General features: G+C 38.7%; 1 protein-coding gene across 2 annotated transcripts in view; it reads right to left on the reverse strand.

The window, feature by feature from the left end:
* Positions 1-827: 827 nt before the first annotated feature.
* LOC119838574 (cyclin G) overlaps positions 828-18,814 on the reverse strand; it is a 29,748-nt gene continuing 11,761 nt past the window's right edge. For both annotated transcript variants that reach the window (XM_038364561.1, XM_038364562.1), the window contains exons 2-11: positions 12,096-12,280; positions 9,033-9,257; positions 7,529-7,641; positions 6,850-6,977; positions 6,203-6,369; positions 5,498-5,609; positions 4,903-5,000; positions 3,930-4,052; positions 3,402-3,490; positions 828-3,013 (exon numbers count right to left, since the gene is read on the reverse strand). In XM_038364561.1, the coding sequence (XP_038220489.1) occupies positions 2,932-3,013; positions 3,402-3,490; positions 3,930-4,052; positions 4,903-5,000; positions 5,498-5,609; positions 6,203-6,369; positions 6,850-6,977; positions 7,529-7,641; positions 9,033-9,221 (1,101 nt within the window). In that variant the 5' untranslated portion in view covers positions 9,222-9,257; positions 12,096-12,280 and the 3' untranslated portion in view covers positions 828-2,931. The remainder of the gene's footprint in view (positions 3,014-3,401; positions 3,491-3,929; positions 4,053-4,902; positions 5,001-5,497; positions 5,610-6,202; positions 6,370-6,849; positions 6,978-7,528; positions 7,642-9,032; positions 9,258-12,095; positions 12,281-18,814) is intronic.

Consider the following 18,814-nt stretch of genomic DNA (forward strand, 5'->3'; position numbering starts at 1 on the left):
GTTACGCAGTTTTAAAGATTAAAGCATACAAAGGGACATAGAGACAGAGAAAGCGACTTTGTTTTATACTAAGTAGTTATTCATTTTCTAAATGATTCAAATATTACATATTACAGTATAAAGTGGACATTTTTTTGTTGTAGTTGTCTTGGTTCATAAGTTAGAATACTATACTTATTATATGAAATTATAATGTAGTTTCTTAGTTATTACCTAAAAATATCAAAATTATAACACCATAACAACGCCATCTAGTAGCAAGCTTTTGTACTAGGGTAGTGTATGGTTAATACCATAGATTATACACTTATATACTGGTTAATACAATAATTTCATAAGTTTACCTATTATCCGTATTAAATAACTTCCAAACGTACCTTTCTTTGAAAGCGTATTTTTAAGATTTCAACTATATTTTTAAGATTATCGTACTAAGCACACTGAAATTAGAGAAATAACCGAATTCATGGCTTCTTGTTTATAGATATTGATACGGTCTCTATAGGAAATCGCTAAAATAGCTAATTTAGTAATAACATAAATCAGAAGCTCCCTTCGTAGGACCTGAATAAAATAATTGTCGAATTAGTATTACATCTGACGACTTATAGAACTGTATGGCGAAACCTGTTTTATACGGGACACATTTTTCGGTTGATAATTATTTTGTAGGATAATAAGGACTTATTTTACCACTTACTGATAAAATAAAAGCCTACTTTTCTACATATATCCATACCATACCACAGATAATATATACCATAGATAATCTAAACAAAACATATTAAAAAGTCAAATGGGTTAAAAAAACAAATAATACCACGAAATAAGGTCGCATTCTTTATTTCACTAATTCGAGTTTCACACATATACAATCCAAATACATCCACTCACACTAACTACGTCACTGTTAAATGCAAGATACAAAATTTTACAATAAAATATGAACACATTTGCCGTTTCTGGTGATATTCCCGTGAAAAATCTCTCATTTATAATATTTTTCCATAGATAAAATTGATATTACACGATACAACTAGCCTTCAAATTTGCATGACAAGTCTGTACCCGATCATGCAAACTGCGCAAATTCGATTTCAACATTCGCATATATATTACGCTATTTGACTATCTAGGCGAACTAAAATGCAATAACTATGATGGAAAATGCAATTAAAAGTTATACAATAAAAAACAATATGTTCTTAAAACCTAAATTAAGCCAAACAGCCGACTGCCGCTACTAAATACGGTACAATGACAGAAACGTGCCGTCCCATTCTATCGCTAACAAACTGCCCTTTACCAGAGCGAGATGACACGATCGTGCGACGGAAGTGACCACACCTCTCGCTCTAGCAAAGGCGATAGAATGAGACAGCAATACGACGCGACTTTCAAATTTCGAATGGACGTCATACATACGCTATTTAGTAAATCGGTTCGTTCAAAAACTATGCATGCCATATCAAAATTATCATCGAAAATTACTTTCTTCCCAATATTATCCATAAGATATTATCACAGAGGCGCAATTATTACACTTTTACTCTATTATATATATTTATTTAAATTCCCGCTTTGAGCTGAACATTTCTAAAAAAAATAAATTAACCACAGACAACAAAAGAACTCGAGCAAACGAAAAAAACATACACACGCCACGTAAGGTGATTTATACAATAGTTTTACAATTATTATTATTATGAAAAAAAAAGTTTTGAGATCATTTTTTTATGATTTTTTTTCAATTTATATGTATTTTTTTTTGTCATTTACATATTTATACTTTTACGAAATAAGTATGAATATTAAACGCTAAGTTAAAAATAAGTTTTTTTTTCGTTTGTTTGTTTGTTTGTTTGTTTTTTGCTTTGCATCACGAATTCCTAAACCCGGCCGAGATAAATCGACGAACAATAAACGATTGACGATTCGCTCAATCGTAAAATCGGTGGACATTTTGTTTTTTCTCTCTCGTAAATATGCATTCACGTGTCCTTAAGTATACGCTTACATCTAGAAAATATGGAATATTTATTTATTTATTTTTATTTTATTATTATTTTATTTTTTTTTGAACATTTTCACTTACAAAAATCATCACAGTAAAGCTATGGGCTGGAGCAATGCTCGTTTCACACCGACATACCGACGACAGATCACACTCTCCATAAATTTATATAATAATTTAATAAACAAACACAAAATATGAGAATAAAATATATTAATAGCACAATTTTAGGGGTCCTGAACGTAAAAATTAAAGTACTTAAAAAAACTACACGGCGAAGTGTCGTCGGCAATCGATTCCATGTAGATTTTATCTAAAAAAATTTACATTACAATAATTAATAAAGCTCTATACTGATAAAAACTAAAACAAAACGACCATTGCCCTCGCGGATGCAATAATTAAAAAAAAAAGTTACAAATAATACTCCTCATTTAAAATTCCAACCGGTTCCATATTCAAAAAAACATGTCAATTCCACGCTGCCATTAATATACAATTAAATCATTTCGATCACGGAATTTTGATTAATCAAAAGTGGGATCTAGACATTATTATCATTTTTATCATTATTTGCTACATTTTTGAATCGCACCGAACAAATATCCGAAAAGCATCCTCCCCATTTCCCGCCAACGAGATTTGAAAATAGAACGTTCAGGTCACATTCGCGCTGTGTTTAAAAAACGAACCCGTTCCTAGTTCTCACAACGAGATTTTCTTCTAAATTCAAATTCAGCCTGCCAGTATACAAATCGTTGCTCGTTGAATTTTTTCTCCTCATTTCCAGTCAGAAGTTTAAATTTAAGAATCGAACGAATTCGCTTCCTCCAAGCGATATTTCCGCCCAATTTAAATAGAGAACGATGAATTTGAGTTTCTTTTTTTATTATTTTTCTATTTATCCTAGGCGTATGCTAGTTGTCGCAGTACACAGGCAGCACGGGGCTTCTCGGCCAATCGGATGTCTCTTCGCATTCACTGCTTTCGCTTCCGGATCTATGAAAAGATTAATATTTAATATTTTCATTCTATGAATATAAAGTCTAAGTACACAATAAGCAATTACTCAGACTAGCTTTCCACCTGTGACTTCGCTCGCATATCTCAAAGGTGAATGTGCAGTTTCCTTTCCTGTGTAATTTGCAGAATAAAAATCTCAGGTATCCAACTATATTTGTATCGAATTTCATCAAAATTGGTCAGCTTTTTTTTGAGCGTAAAAGCCTCATTATATATACTATTAATAGATACAATCGAAATACCGGCAGTTACAATAGTAGATACATATATAGTTAAAATTTGAAATAAACATGCTAGCGCAGCATTACTGTTTTACAGGTAAATATCACCTGTAGTACACAGATAATAAAAAAAAACTAATTACCTGTTTCTTGCGGGCGTCGAGTCGACAGCGAAGTGTTGCTCCTCAATGGTTGGCAGCATGGACGTGAGCCGGTCGGTCGGTCGTAGCACCTGTGTGCAAAAGTTACATTAGTATGCGTTCAGCAGTGGTTTGTGAGTTGAGTTTTTTTATAGATATTTGAATCTATGTTGGTAAAGCGCTATCATCGCCCATACACATTGGAGGTGTAAGGTTGATTGCAGACTTTACGCCTCTACAAACCGATTTCCGACTTCGAATCGGAAAGGGATTAGGAAAGGATTGACGAGAGGAATAAAGGAGAGGACTGGGATGGCTAAAGACTGGATATGGGCCTCCGCTATATATATACATACTAGTGGTCCGCCCCGGCTTCGTCCGTGGTCCATATATAGCCTATAGCCTTCCTCAATATTAAGCTATCTAACATTGAAAGAATTTTTCGAATCGGACCAGCATTGCCGAGATTAATGCGTTCACAACAATCAAACTCTTCAGCTTTATAATATTAGTATAGATAAAAGCACCCACCTTGAGCGTCCGCTCGCTGAGCCGCCACACGAGGCGCTGTCGCGGCGCGGCGCCGCGCGCCTCGTACCGCGCCAGCGCGCCGCGCACGCGCGCGCGCACCGCCACCAGCGACGCGTCGCTCATCTGTCAGAGAAAACACATACATTTATTTTTACCCGCGCAAGGGGACACTGAAAAACAGCGCTGCCAATGTTCTCAACATTGCAGCATAGGCTGAGTTGTCTCCTTTTTGTCGGGGTCATTATGACACACTCCTCATTTCTGATGCTGGTATTTTTCGTTTGTGTAATTCTATATTAATTATGTTGTGTAATTGTATCTATTTCTTTATTTGTATAATTTCTATCATTGGTGTGTTGTGCTGTCCCTGACAAATAAATGTTTCTTTCTTTCTTTCTTTCTTTCAAGTCCGTATCCCTTAGGAATGTCGGGATAAAAAGTTGCCCATGTTTTATTCCAGTTGTCCAACTGTCTACGTACCAAATTTCATTGCAATCGATTCAGTAGCAGTGTAGTAGTAGTAGGGGGGTCGCAGGGTGCGCGTTCTCACGCAAAAACCGCTGAATCGGATTTGAGCAATTCTTTCACTGCTACAAAGCTGCACCTTTCACCGCGGGACACCCGGCCACGTACCACGAGCGGAGTCAGGGCGCAACAAACCGAATTGTCCGTCATACAGATGACTAGCGGTCCGCCCCGGCTTCGCCCGTGCTATATATATAGCCTTCCTCAATAAACTGGCTATCTAACACTAAAAGTATTTTTTGCAAATCCAACCAGTAGTCAGTAGTTCCTGAGATTAATGCGTTAAAACAAACAAACAAACAAACAATCTCTTTAGCTTTCTAATATAATCGAGTAGTAAGTTTTTTAATTTAACTGTGTGAAAATGTGGTGGTGTTAAATAAACATTATTTCATTCTTCCTTTCTTTCTAATACGAGTATAACCGAGTAGGGGCAGTGGGCACTCACGTGGCAGTAGGCCTGCAGCTGGGCGGCGAACTCGTACAGGCAGTACGCCTCGTCGGGCACGCCGCCGCCGTCGCGACTCCACTCCACCAGCTCCAGCTCTGCAAATGGCGACAACAACATTATATGAGTACGGCGTTCAGCTAAATTATCATAGTCATCCTGTGTTGATACATTTAATGATAAATTAAAAAGTAAAAAAAATTAAGTCAGAAATTAAAGACTTTTTAACAGTTTTGATAACACAAAATTTAAATTAAGTGTGATTCACACACGATAGAAGTGAAACTTCAGTAAATCGACAAAAGAATGAGACGAATATATATAAAATATAAAATAGTATGTATATTTCTGTCACATTTTTGTATTTGTGTCTCTTACTTGTCGTTTTTTCAGGTTGCATCAGGTTTGAAATCACAAAGATTCTAAAGAAGTTTCACTTCAAAAACTTATTTTCTTTTAACGTATAATACATTCGAATGCGATTTAACGCTTGCTTGCAAATAACGAATAATGAATTATGAAAACCATCGTCTCCTTTCACAAAGTCGGTAGGTCGGTAGGTCGGTAGGTCGGTAGTGAGGTTAGGGCAACTCACCGAGCTGATGGTAGAGCACGACCAGCGCCAGCTCGCTGCAGCGCGCGTTGACGCAGTCCGCGTCGCAGACGGCTATCTCCAGGAGCTTCATCAGCTTCTCCTCGGACAGCGGCTGGTGAGCGAGTTGGTGGTTGGTTTAAATTGTTTTTTTTTTCATCATATAGGAAAATTGTTTTTAAAATTATCGCAAGTTTGTTTAAAATCTGTATATATATTATAAAATGCAAAACTATTTCTGTCTGGGTTTTGTTGTGATGAAATTGATAAGTTTTAGCAACAAACAGCAACGAGCAGCAACACTACCTACACTAGGAGGGCATACTCAATGCTCACACGTCATTCCGCACGTATTGAATATCACAATAGTCCGCTGCGAGCAATTATGCTCTATTATATATTAATATAGCATGCAATTACCCGTTGCCGGTAACCATGGCAACGGACAGCAAGCGCAGCCGGCGCCACGCGCAACCGCGTCACCATAGCAACCAATCTTCAACCCGCGAGCTTCTACTATTGCACGCAATAGCCGCATTGCGGACGCCATGTAGCGCTACCATAGCAACGCAATCCGTTACCATAGTAACCAACCTCAACGCCGCGCGCTACTACGGTTGCGCGCAACAGCCGCAGCGCGGGCGCCATGTTGCGTTACCACAGCAACGGGACGCGTCACTCCGCACACACGCGCGCGCGCATACTCACAGGACACACGCCCATCTCGCGCGCGGCGGCCAGCACGATGGCGCGCAGCAGGCGCAGCCAGCGCGCGACGGTGAGCGCGCCGCCGCGCACGAGCGCCAGCTTGTCGCGCACCACGCGCGACATGCGCGCCACGTCGCCGCTCGTGCACGCCGACTGCGAGACGGACACTGCGGACGCGACAGGGCTCAAGTTAATATCAACGTTATAATTAAAGGTACAAACTAAAAGTCCCTTCCATTTCCCCACTCCTCCCAATTCCTACCCAATCTTTTCAATCGTCCATCCATTCCATATCCTATACCCCATAAAGCGCATTCGCAGAGGGACTACCACTCCTCTGTTCACAAGCGGTGGTGATCGCTTACCATCAGGCGAAATACCAGCTCAGTTGCTCGCTGTGACGTATAAAACTGCCAACATATTAATCATAAGTAATCCGTGTGATCCCACTCGATATTATAATGCGAAAGGAACTCTGTCTGTCTGTCTGTCTCTGCGGATGCGCTGCCTGCTTTTAAGGCTTAAGGGTGAAGAAAAAGCTTGACCGTTTGAAGGACATGGAGGGGTGAGAAATTGATGACGGGCCACCGGCTCCCCAAGAAAAGAGAACCCAACCCCGAGACCCTTGGGGCGGGCTCAAGACTCACCCAGCTCGTCGACGCTGACGGTGCGCGGCTGCCGGTGCTCCTGCGCGTGCTCGTCGATGGCGATGTTCATGCAGGAGACCGTTATGCACGGCACGTGGCACGGCCGGACCTTCATCTTCGTTAGGAACCTGCAAACGAGAGATGGATAAGAACTAAAAACAGATATCATATAAAGTGAGAAAGGATTTATTCATCAATTTTTTTAGATAATATGCGATAAGAAGATGTGTCTGGTGAGTCGTCTTCCAGGTTTCGATGTTAGTTTAAAAAGGGAAGTAAAACAGTGTATGTTAGTGTGAAGTATTTTGTATTAGTGTATAATAGGCTAATAATATACAATAATAGCGTTGTATTGTTAAAATAGTAATCAAAATGTAGAGTGTGAAAAACAGTGCATGTTAGTCTAGAATAGAGCTCAGTCTAGAACAATGTAGAACCGTGTGAGTCGGCGTAGTGTATAGTGAAGAAGTGTTGTTACACTAGAAAAAAATGTGGAACAGTGTGTGTCAGTGTAGAACAGTGTGCGGCAGTGTGGAACAGTGTGTGCCAGTCTAGAACAGTGTGTGTCAGTGCAGAACAGTGCGTCAACTTAAGAGTGTATACAAGTGAAGAACAGTGTATGTTAGTCTAGAACAGTGTGGAACAGTGTGGGAACAGTGTGCACAAGTACAAAACTCACCGGTCAAACAAACTGATAGCACTTATGAGCACGTCGGTCGGCAAATCGAACCACACCTTCAGGCAGCGCAGCACGTGCGCGGCCCCGTCTCGCGCGCCTATCGTCACCTCGTTCTGTCGGAAACGGTGCAGCGGTTAGTGCCGTTTGATATTATCGACTAATTAATTAAAAACTTAATTAACAACGAATGAACATAGCTAGTAAAAAAATACACCTAAAAACACTTTTGTCTAGATAGAACTGTCATCGATTCTTGACAAGGGTACAGAGTTGGAATTAAATTCGTTTAAAGTGAGTTAATATCGTTACATACAAACATACGGATGAAGCTAAAGGCGTGTTAAAAAATATATAAAATAGAAGGGTAAATAAATTAACATATTGAAGGTCAAAAGTGGCACGCGGAAAATACGAACCAAAATGGAGTATTAAAGTAAATTCCGCGTTTAATAAAACTAATAGTTCAAATTGAAGAGTAAACAATAAAAAAGAATATTTGTTGTAATTTTACTAAGGATAACCAACTGTTGTAGATAAAAAAAAATTAAGACAGAACTATACAAAATTGAAACGGGACAGCGCACAGGGGGAGACACCAGCTGTCAAATAAAAGATGAATCATCAAAATCGGCTAACACAGTGGGAAATTATACAGTAACGAACCTAAAAAGAAGTACATTCAAATCTAAACCGCCTCTTTCTTTTGAAGTCGGCTAAAAACAAACAAGACGCAAAATGGAAGCCGCGAAACACTTTCACTTCAGCAACCAGCGCCCAACGCACGCATCGGGCCATCCTCGATGTGGTTATGTTAATATGTAGCATTGAGCTTGCTAGGTCGGTTTCGGTGCTGGGTCACGGACGGATCCAGCAAGTACCCGTGGCCCCTTCATCGACGCGGCTTGACGGAACACAGTGGGGTTTTAGTCGGTAGGAATCCGACATAGCGCCACGGCCTCTTTCCTGGTGGCCGTGTGGGACAATTTCCCACTTTAAAAAAAAGGTCAGTCGGTAGTAGTAGGCCACAGGTTAGCTAGTGAGAGTCTGGCATGACATTGGTACTACCCCCGAAGTAGCCAGGTATCCATTACGGATTACCTCGTGATAAAAAAAAGGTCGATCGGTCGGTTGAATAATATGTTACTTGAAACACACAAACGCTGGCGTTTGTTGAACTATGTCATTGTATATATTTATTATTGGTAGTAAATGAAATAACAAGTGGCACAGTGGTGAGGACCTCGGACTGTAAGGGAAACGCCGGGTGTTCGAGACCAGGCAAGCGTGCAGAAAATAAATTAATTTTCCTAATATTGGAACGCTCATTATCTATCTATCAATATATAGATATCAGGCAAACCACTTTCTGTTCTTGTAAAAAGTAAAAAAAAAAAACATTGCCCACACAAGAAACGTCACTGTATTCTAGAACGTTCCACGTATTATCGCCCACACAAACAAACGTCAATTACATTCCAAGCGTATTCTAGAACGTTCCACGCACCTCCGACTCGTGCGGCAGGCCCAGCCGCGGCTGGAACTTGCTCTCCATCTGTAGGTACTCGTTGAGCGTCGCGTACATCGCGGCCGGATCGTCGTACTGCTGATGCTGCTGATGCTGCTGTGCGGACGAAGCGCCCGACTGCTGCTGCTCGGCCCCCGCGTCCGGCTGCCCCGCGCCCGCTCTCAACATTCGGTCGGGTTGCGCGAGCGGAGGGTGAATCGGCACCTGAAACGTTACAACAATCTTCATTTCGCTCCTTTGATGTATACAATGTGCCATTGCAAATGGTGGTCAAACACTTAACAAAACAATTATGCTATTCTCTATAAAAAATTAAAAATTATTAAGTTATGTCTAAATGTATAACTTAATAATATAAAAAACGATTTCCTAACTTCATAAATTATACGGTAATACCATAATACGGTACATATAGAGCTTAATATTTTTTTGTGTTTGATTTTACGCGCGCGTATTATAAAAAAACAAGGTATTAAAGATGAAACGCCATTTGTTCATAATATCATTTGACCAATCCACGTTTCGAACTTTATGCTTTCATCTGTCAGAACCACAAATTGTAATCTAGAGATAAGAAAGCTCCAGACGATTCTAGAACATTCCATGAATGATGTGCCCTAACTGATATGATAAATGCGAAAGTGTCTTTGCTTATCTATATTTCACGTCAAGAAGGGAATTTTCTTTGATCACGCAACAGTCAAGACGAATCCAACAAAACCGACTCATCAAAAACCGTCCGGCCGTTCTTGAGTTATGAATAGTGTAACTGACACGACCTCCCTTTATTATTAATTTTGACAGAGTAGTACCTCGCCTTGCGGCGGTGTTGTTATAACCAGACGGCCGGAGCCTAGGGCGACTGAGTGAGGTACCTACGGACTATCCGAGCGTTGTCCAGTAGGACTGCCTTAATTATTATTATTATTTATTCTATATATCTTGCTACATATTTATATACCAACTTAGAGGCGCAAACTAGACATTGGGGTATCTGGCAGAATCATTAGCGTTGTAGGTACTTTCCTACAACATTATGCTGAGCCGGGACCTTTTTGCAGCCACAACGCACACACTTGTACACTTTTATTATTAGAAACCTATTCTTCAAAGGATTGTTCTTCTATTTTTTTTTTTTCAATGTTTCTTTACTGTAATTATTTAATGTTATTCTGTATGTTGTTTGGTTGCAATAAATCTTTTGGATTAATTATTATTATTATATACTATTCGACAATATTCTGTATGTAATACACTAAAACTCCCTTGTATAAATAGCGTCGATGGTTTTCTTTCCGAAAACAAACACGAGGGAGTGTCCACTTTTATGTGTTCATTTCAACCAAGCGTCTAACGTACGAAACATTTTAAGCACTGTTATGAAATTGTATTGAAAGTTATATCTAATAATCCTACTATCCTATCCTATCCTACTAATATTATAAATGCGAAAGTTTGTGAGGATCGAATGTATGTGTATGGAAATTGTATTGTAAGTTATATCTAATAATCCTACTATACTATCCTATCGTACTAATATTATAAATGCGAAAGTTTGTGAGGATCGAATGTATGTGTATGGAAATTGTATTGTAAGTTATATCTAATAATCCTACTATCCTATCCTATTCTATCCTACTAATATTATAAATGCGAAAGTTTATGAGGATCGATGTATGTTTGCACTGTTTCACGCAAACACTACTGAACCGATTGCAATGAAATTCGGTACGTAGACAGCTGGACAACTGGAATAACGTATAGACAACTCTTTATCCCGATATTCCTACGGGATACGTACTTACGCCGGTGAAACCGCGAGGCGCAGCTAGTTTTATATAAAAGTCGCACAAAATACTAAACACTTCGTAATTTCTACATTAAGGTCACCGACCCCGCGTATCGGGACATATGTTTTACGTCGGTGGCGGTTCATACTCGTCTCTGATTGGCCCGCTGGTTTAAGTCGGCTGTTTGTTTTGTTTTTTAATGATAGGATAAGATTGTGAAATACATTGGTGCGTTGCTTCATTTTAATTGGTTTACTAGACGCTCGTGTCGGCTTTTCCCGAATATCAAGATTCCTGTTGTATCCCAAGGGAGCATTTAATCGGGATAAAAAGTGTCCCATCACGGAAATCAGCTCATACCCTGTCTGTATATCAAATTTCATCAATATCCGTTCAGTAGTTTAAGCGTGACTGACCGACAAACATTCAAACAAAGTGTGATGTACGCCACATATGAATCAGTAGGTACCTATACTCTCATCATCATCTGTTTCGCAATCGTATCGTTTGACCGGCACGGGTCAATCCTGTTGTAATAAGAGGTAACCGTTGAATGCCTTATCAGTGTGAGAGATGAACGATTATGATATTTTATGTCTTCTCACTAGCGGTCCGTCCCGGCTTCGACCGTGGTACATATAATATAGCCTATGGCCTTCCTCAATAAATGGGCTGTCTAACACTGAAAGAATTTTTCAAATCGGACCAGCAGAGCCTGAGATTAGCGCGTTCAAACAAACAAACTCTTCTATACTATGTAGTGATTTTTATTAACACTACTTTTTTCCCATCTCCCGTGATGTGCGCCTCGTTTCTCGAAGTTTTTAAAGTCGGTTGATAAGATTATAGAAATAGTGACCGCAGAGTGTTTTTACGCGTACGAATTTTCGTAAACTCATAAAATTTACATAATATAACATAACATACATACATACCAGTGTGTCCATTGTTCGAATAAATTTAAATAATGTTACTAAATTACGTTAATTTAACCAAATTGTCGATGTTGCCGGTGTTCTAAACCAACTTTAATAAAAAGTAATAGGTTATTTGATTGATGTTACGGCGGTAAAAACTAGCCTATGTCACGCTACAGTCGCCTACCTATCAAAAGACATGAAAATCATTTGATGAAATCGCTCCGTTACAACGTGAGAGAAAGACAGACCAACTAATATAGATAAAAAAATACACTTTCAAATTTATAATATCATCAAATAACTAATTGTAAATGTATCGATATAAAACTTACCAAAGTGCGTGTGCGGTAGCAAGCAAACGGCTCGCTTGTCTGGTCAGTTGCCAACAGTTGCCAGCAGTTGCCAACAGTTGCCAGCAGTTGCCAACGGTTGCCAGTTGTTGCCAGTTGCCCGCGCCGATTCCCCCACGGCCCGTCCTCCCGACGTATGCAGCGACCGGGCGCGGAGGCCCTAGTACCTGGCGAGAGAGCTCCCGTCAAACGCTGCGCGTGCGTCGCGAGTATGCTACGCGCGTGCACGGAGCGGGGATTCAAGGAGATTGGGTGCGGTAAGGGAGTTATAGAGGAGTATGTAGACGGGATCGATCTTGCCTTGTCAGCAATGACGATCTAGGTGGGAAACTCTTTGGTTTAACAAGGACACGGGAAAAGCAAGGTCGGGAAGTCTCGAAGGACCAGTACAAGGTTACCGGGTGCAATGTCTTGTTGAAAGACGATTGCCCAGCCGCCTTAGCTCTCGAATGCCAGTACAACCGGCAACAGTGGTTGAACACTAGTTGCTGGGCCCGTCGCACAGATTTATTGCGCGTGCGCAGTGCGACTGTGTGTTTCGACACAAACAAAACGCCACGGTCAGATCCCTCGACCCACTGTAGTATACACCGGATGACACTGTAGTGACACCCTTAATACTATTTTTTTTTTTTTTAACGTGTGAACCGTCGAAGGTTCGTCGCGACACGCGATTCGCGGGTCTCTTCAGAGGGACAGTTAAGGACAGTGTTGTGTAGTGGGATATCTAAATAAATTACCACCTGTAAATGAAGCAACGTTAATATGCGAAAATTACGTTCGTGCACGCTCTTACAACCTGGGTACATGCAACAGATCGCCAACCAGTGTCATTGCTGTGAATGTTTCCACTTACGCTGTTAGCAACACATTTTGGGCATAAGACGAAGAATGTACTCAAAATAAACTGGATAATATTTAGAAATTAAAAACTTTTTAACGGATTTATTCATTATATTATTAACCCGACGTTTCGAACACTTTACAGCGAGCGCGGTCACGGGGAGACTGAGATGTTATATGTATTGATTGAAGGTCATACAAAAATTGTTGTTTGTGAACTACCTCCACCTATTTCTCCTGGAAAAAATATATATTTTTTTATGGTACAATCTTCCATCGTCTATGGATTTTGTGTATCCATAGAGTAGATTTATACATAGAACAATATTCATTGTACATTATTACTGCTGCTGTTATATCTAATATATAAAACTAGCTGCACCCGGCAAACGCTGTTCTGCCTTACTCTTATCATTTAGGGGTATGAAAAATAGATGTTGGCCGATTCTCATAGATCCCGGATAAGCACAAAAAATTTCATCAAAATCGGTCAATCCGTTTCGGAGGAGTATGGCAACGAAAACTGTGACACGAGAATTTTATATATTAGATTCTCGTGTCACAGTTTTCGTTGCCATACTCCTCCGAAACGGCTTGACCGATTTTGATGAAATTTTTTGTGCTTATCCGGTATCTATGAGCATCGGCCAACATCTATTTTTCATACCCCTTAATGATAAGAGTAAGGCAGAACAGCGTTTGCCGGGTGCAGCTAGTTAGTGTATAAATTGTTTGCAAACCAATAAAATAAAATAAAAAAATGGGGGGTCGAATGTATCACAATTCTATCTTAACGGATGCCTACATCACAGTAGTGGCTACATGCATGGTAAATTTCATCTCGATCGGTCCAGCACTTGAGGCTGTGCGTTGATAGATCATAAATCAGGCACCTTCGTGTTTTATACTTTCACGCGTTAAATTCGGAATAGATTTAATAAATCACTCGATCTATTAAAAAGGTCTCATCAAAATCGGTTGCGTAGTTTAAAAGAGCATGCATAGGCAAATAGGGACAGAGAAAGCGACTCTGTTTTATACTATGTAGTGATTAAGATGCTCTGATGCACCATTTAGGTGTCCTTTTTTTTCCTCCAACATGATGCAATTTCGACTTTACTCGTCACGTCAATGTGAGTAACATTGGATGGAAATATGTAATGTTAATGAATTAATCTTATCGCTTTGTGTAAATATTTGTCAAGTCGCTTTATTCCGCGTTAATATTATCATCTTCGTGCGGCTAAATTGTACGTTCACAATTATGTTTATTCAGTAAATCGACATGACAATAAAGATAAATCCGGCCCGTTCACGATATCAACAAATGTCGAGTCACAGTGTGTATTATATATAAATTCCGTCGTAACGGATAAACAGATATATATGATTTTATAAAAATTGCTTTAGAACATCCCTCTATCTACAGGTTGCATCATAAGAACATGAAATATTCGTATATATAATGTGTATTATTACTACTGCAATCGATTAAAAATCAAGGTCTCGGACATAACTTAAGATGGGTGGCCAATTTTTTTTTTGGGAGTTAAACTAAGAACTAAGGGTTAAACTCCATGAACGGCAGCCCGAATAGAACTTGCCCATTCTCTATTTATTATATACTCAGTCTTAATGCATTGTATTAAAACGAAAGAGCTTAGAACAGTTTCTGCAATTAATTTTAATTCCGTATTTTAACAATCCCATATTTCACGTAATAAAAGCGAAAACACGCACCGAAACCCTCCCCATCCTACCGACTTATTAGTGATAACTCACAAAAAAAATCACATACTACCCACAAAAGCTACCAAATCTGATTTAATTTTAGTTTTTTAGCATTGAAATACTTTATAAATGAGAAATTTTGAAAGAATCGAAAAAAATTGATCACGAGGCGGGATTCGAACCCGCGTTTTTTTTGCCAAACCGTAGCAATGCCTAGCCTCTCGGCCACCCCTGGTACCAAATCGGCAAATTACGACATTCTTGGCACACGTAGCGCCCATCCAGTGAACATACAGCAGGTTCGCGCACAAAAATGGTTGCCAAACGGTAGGCGTGTTTACGTAAACACAGCGCAAGTTGAAGGTGAAATTATATTGAGCAATAGCTGTTCTATGACAAACAAAAAAGGGTCACCAACAAGGTCCCTGTGGAGGAGGTATATACCGCTCCCAAATTAAAAAAAAAAAAACGGGACCGGGAATAACAACAATTTCGTATAGAGCCGAATGAAGAGAGAAAAGAAAAATAAAGCTCAATTGACAACCACTTTATTTTATGAGAACGTTTGTTGTTGAAAATTTTATTCGTAATTTTTTTTTTTTTTTTGGTCACATGCTCTTGGACTTCAATATATACCTACGTCTAATTCACCTGTGAAGCTAGTGTCGGCTACCTTCACGGTGGGAAGGAAACGAGACACCGGACCAGTCGGGAAATCGAATATGATTTTAATATCATTAAATATAACGCTAGTGTGTCAATAATTGCTGTGACGCATGAAATCCTACAAAACTGATTTCTTTTTATTACAAATTTAGGAGTGTTGGGTTTTGGGGCAGACGATATATATCTGTTTCACTGATCGATTTTCTTTGCGGACAAGTAGGTGATCAGCCTTCTGTGTCCTGCTAGTCCGAGAGAGGGAGAGAGAGAGAGCAAGGTTCCATAAACAATACAACGACATATCACAGCGCAACATCGCATCGAAATATATTCAGTTGTTTACAAGCTTTATTATGTATTGATATCAGCTGTGCCGCGATGACCTTGCGCTAGCAAAAATAGCAAGTAAACAAGTCTAAGCGGCCATTTTTGTTTTTTAAAGCGTCCCCGCGAACGTTCTAGAACTCCTATATGTATTCAAACTAATAAATGGAGTGCTTGAAGTGCTTGTTTATTTGAACGCGCTAATCTCAGAAACAACTAAAGACATGCACACTCAACATGTCTTCTTCCTCATAATCAGTCCGTATACGTTCCCACTGCTGGGACGCAGGCCTCCTATGAGGCAGGACTACTGAAAATTGTCTTCTAATTGTAACACAGTAACTGATATATAAATAAATAAATAAATAAAATATATATCTCTTAAACTTAATACCCATTTACCCGCACTGCGTACAAATTTGATATATTTGTCAGATTGTCTATCGATACGTCGTGACAATCACGATGTGTACATACTTGTTGTTTTTGTGCAATCAGTCAATAAACTCTACTTATCTTTCTTTATCGAAACGACGCAAAACAACATAACCATCTATTTTTGCACAAAAAATTATATTTTGAGAATACATTCATATAGGTACGTACTTGATAGTAATCTGAGAAAAAAAACACATATTTCTTATCCAACTGCGCCGGAAGTGCGATTTTTCGTGTGCACATTCAGACACATAACAACTGCGTGTTCGTTTCAAATTGTATGGATTTTTAAACAATTATTCCATTCTAATTTCTAGCCTAAATTATATATAATTAAATAGTAATTAATGAATTATTGTATGCTATATACTACACTACTTAATGCATCTAAAACCGCACTAATGTCGACACAGCCATTACGCGTATCACGCATTCACGTGGACACGTGAAAACGATTGTCTCATCGAGGTTACAGGTTAAGTAAGTCTACGTGTCTAGAAATATTAACCACTACGTATAACCCGCGGCGTCGATCGCGTAGCAACCGCAACAACATAGCCTAACGTAAACATGGACTATGTATGTGGTAATCCAGATTATAACCTATCTCCGTAACAAATCTCATACACAAACGATAAAGTCGTTTTAGCAGTGAAAGAGTAACAAACATCCATACATCCATCCATCCATACTTACACACTTTCGCGTTTGTAATGTATTATATTGATGTGTATATCATTTGTGATACAATATATACATATTATTATTATTTTTTAATACAAGATATATATTATTACGTTTCTCTAATAGTGGTAATGTCGAGGGGCCACTGAAAACCAGCACCTTGGAGCATTACTGCATCACGAATAGAGTCGGCTTCCCTTTTTCAAGAACGCCCGCCCTACCGAACAAATCTTTATCTTTTTTTTTCTATAATAATTATATTTTGATGTTTGTTTTGTCCTTGAAATAAATGTATCTTCTTTCTTTATTAATATCAGTGAGATTACCTTTTCTAGATCAGACTGTCTGTGACTGTGTACTGTGTCACAGTCTAAATAGTCCATACAGTGTACGTTTAAACTGTAGGTACGTCCTAATCAGATGTCTTTATACAAGTTCAAAGTCAAAAATATAAACTGTGGCGATAAGATTAATCATAATCGTCATTAAAGTAAATTAATTTTTATGTAATCACACGATTTATGCATCATATATAATTTTATTCTTTATTTCTTTTTTACACGCTTTTTTTATTAGTTTCACCTGTATGTTTGTATGTTTGTTTGTTTGTAACCGACTTCTTTGGGCGCGATTTTGACCCACTTTAAACGGCCAGATTTCGTTCAAACTTTGTAGATTTATTGAGGACCGATGACAATACACTAATTTGATAAAATTATTCCATTTTTAAATTTGCAAAATATAATAAAAGCGTGTTTTTTAGTTTTTTTTAACTATTATAATATATTATTAAACACTTGACTTGTAAATTATAAGGTCGTAATGTCCTGTAATTAAACTCAACCTCAACTTAAACTGAATCGATTTTAATTAAATTTGGCATGAAGGTAGAACAAAACTTGGGAAAGGACATAGGTTACTCCTCATCATGTCGCGCGATTTAAATGAGTTCCAAGCGGGCGAAGCCGCGGGCGGAAAGCTAGTCTTCTTCTTCATTTTCTTATATATAAAAATCAATTGCTGTCCGTTAGTCTCGCTAAAACTCGAGAATGGCTGATCTGATTTTTATAAGCATGGTTTTGATGCATTGTGAGTAGTCCAGGGAAGGTATATCCATATCCCGCCTCCATATCGTTCTTACCATATAATATGGTAAGAACGATATGGAGGCGGGCGAACCCGCGGGCAGGAAGCTAGTTCTTCATAAATAAATATTTGTTAACCATTTATAAATCACGATTTAAATCCATTTCTAGTTGAACCGCCGCTTTTCAATTAGGACCCCAGACTTTTAATTGAACGATCTATTAAGATAGTTGACTGGGACGAATCCATTGATTGTCTTTGAATTTACCAACACAAAACTGCAGTATCGTTATTTCGCATATATATTATGTTTGTTTGTTTGTTTCGTAAAGATTTCAAAATTGTGATGTATTTAAAAATATGATCCACAAAAAAAAAATAGTGCGGATTCAAAAATGGAACCAAATGGCAAAACATGCCAATAGTACATGTGTTATCTTTGTTTGATATTTTTTTTGTATGTTCTTTCTCTATGTCTATATATATTTTCTGTGTGTACAATAAAGTATTGAATAAATAATTAAATTAGACATTCACACACACACACTCTCACACACACATCCTCTATGATTACAGCCGAATCCCGACCACAGGTCCAATGGCCATTGATCAAACACACACACACACACACACACACACAATACGCACACATACCAATCGAACCGACGATGCAGTGAAATCGCAACACTCTCACGTGCACAATAGGCTATAGCAATAGTTTTTTCCACTGGATGCGCATTGTATGCGCAGAGGCATGTGCAGGTTTCACGGAGCGTATGACATTGTTTTTTTTTTTTGTTTACGTATGTAATAAATAATTACATGAATTCATACGAACGCATTCGTTTTCTACTATACGTTTAGTTGACGTTAAATATTGATGTATCAGGTACTTAAAGAAAGAACGTAAGAAAGAAAAAGTATTTATTGCA

Source organism: Zerene cesonia, unplaced genomic scaffold (assembly GCF_012273895.1).
Source record: "Zerene cesonia ecotype Mississippi unplaced genomic scaffold, Zerene_cesonia_1.1 Zces_u003, whole genome shotgun sequence".
Lineage (NCBI taxonomy): Eukaryota > Metazoa > Arthropoda > Insecta > Lepidoptera > Pieridae > Zerene > Zerene cesonia.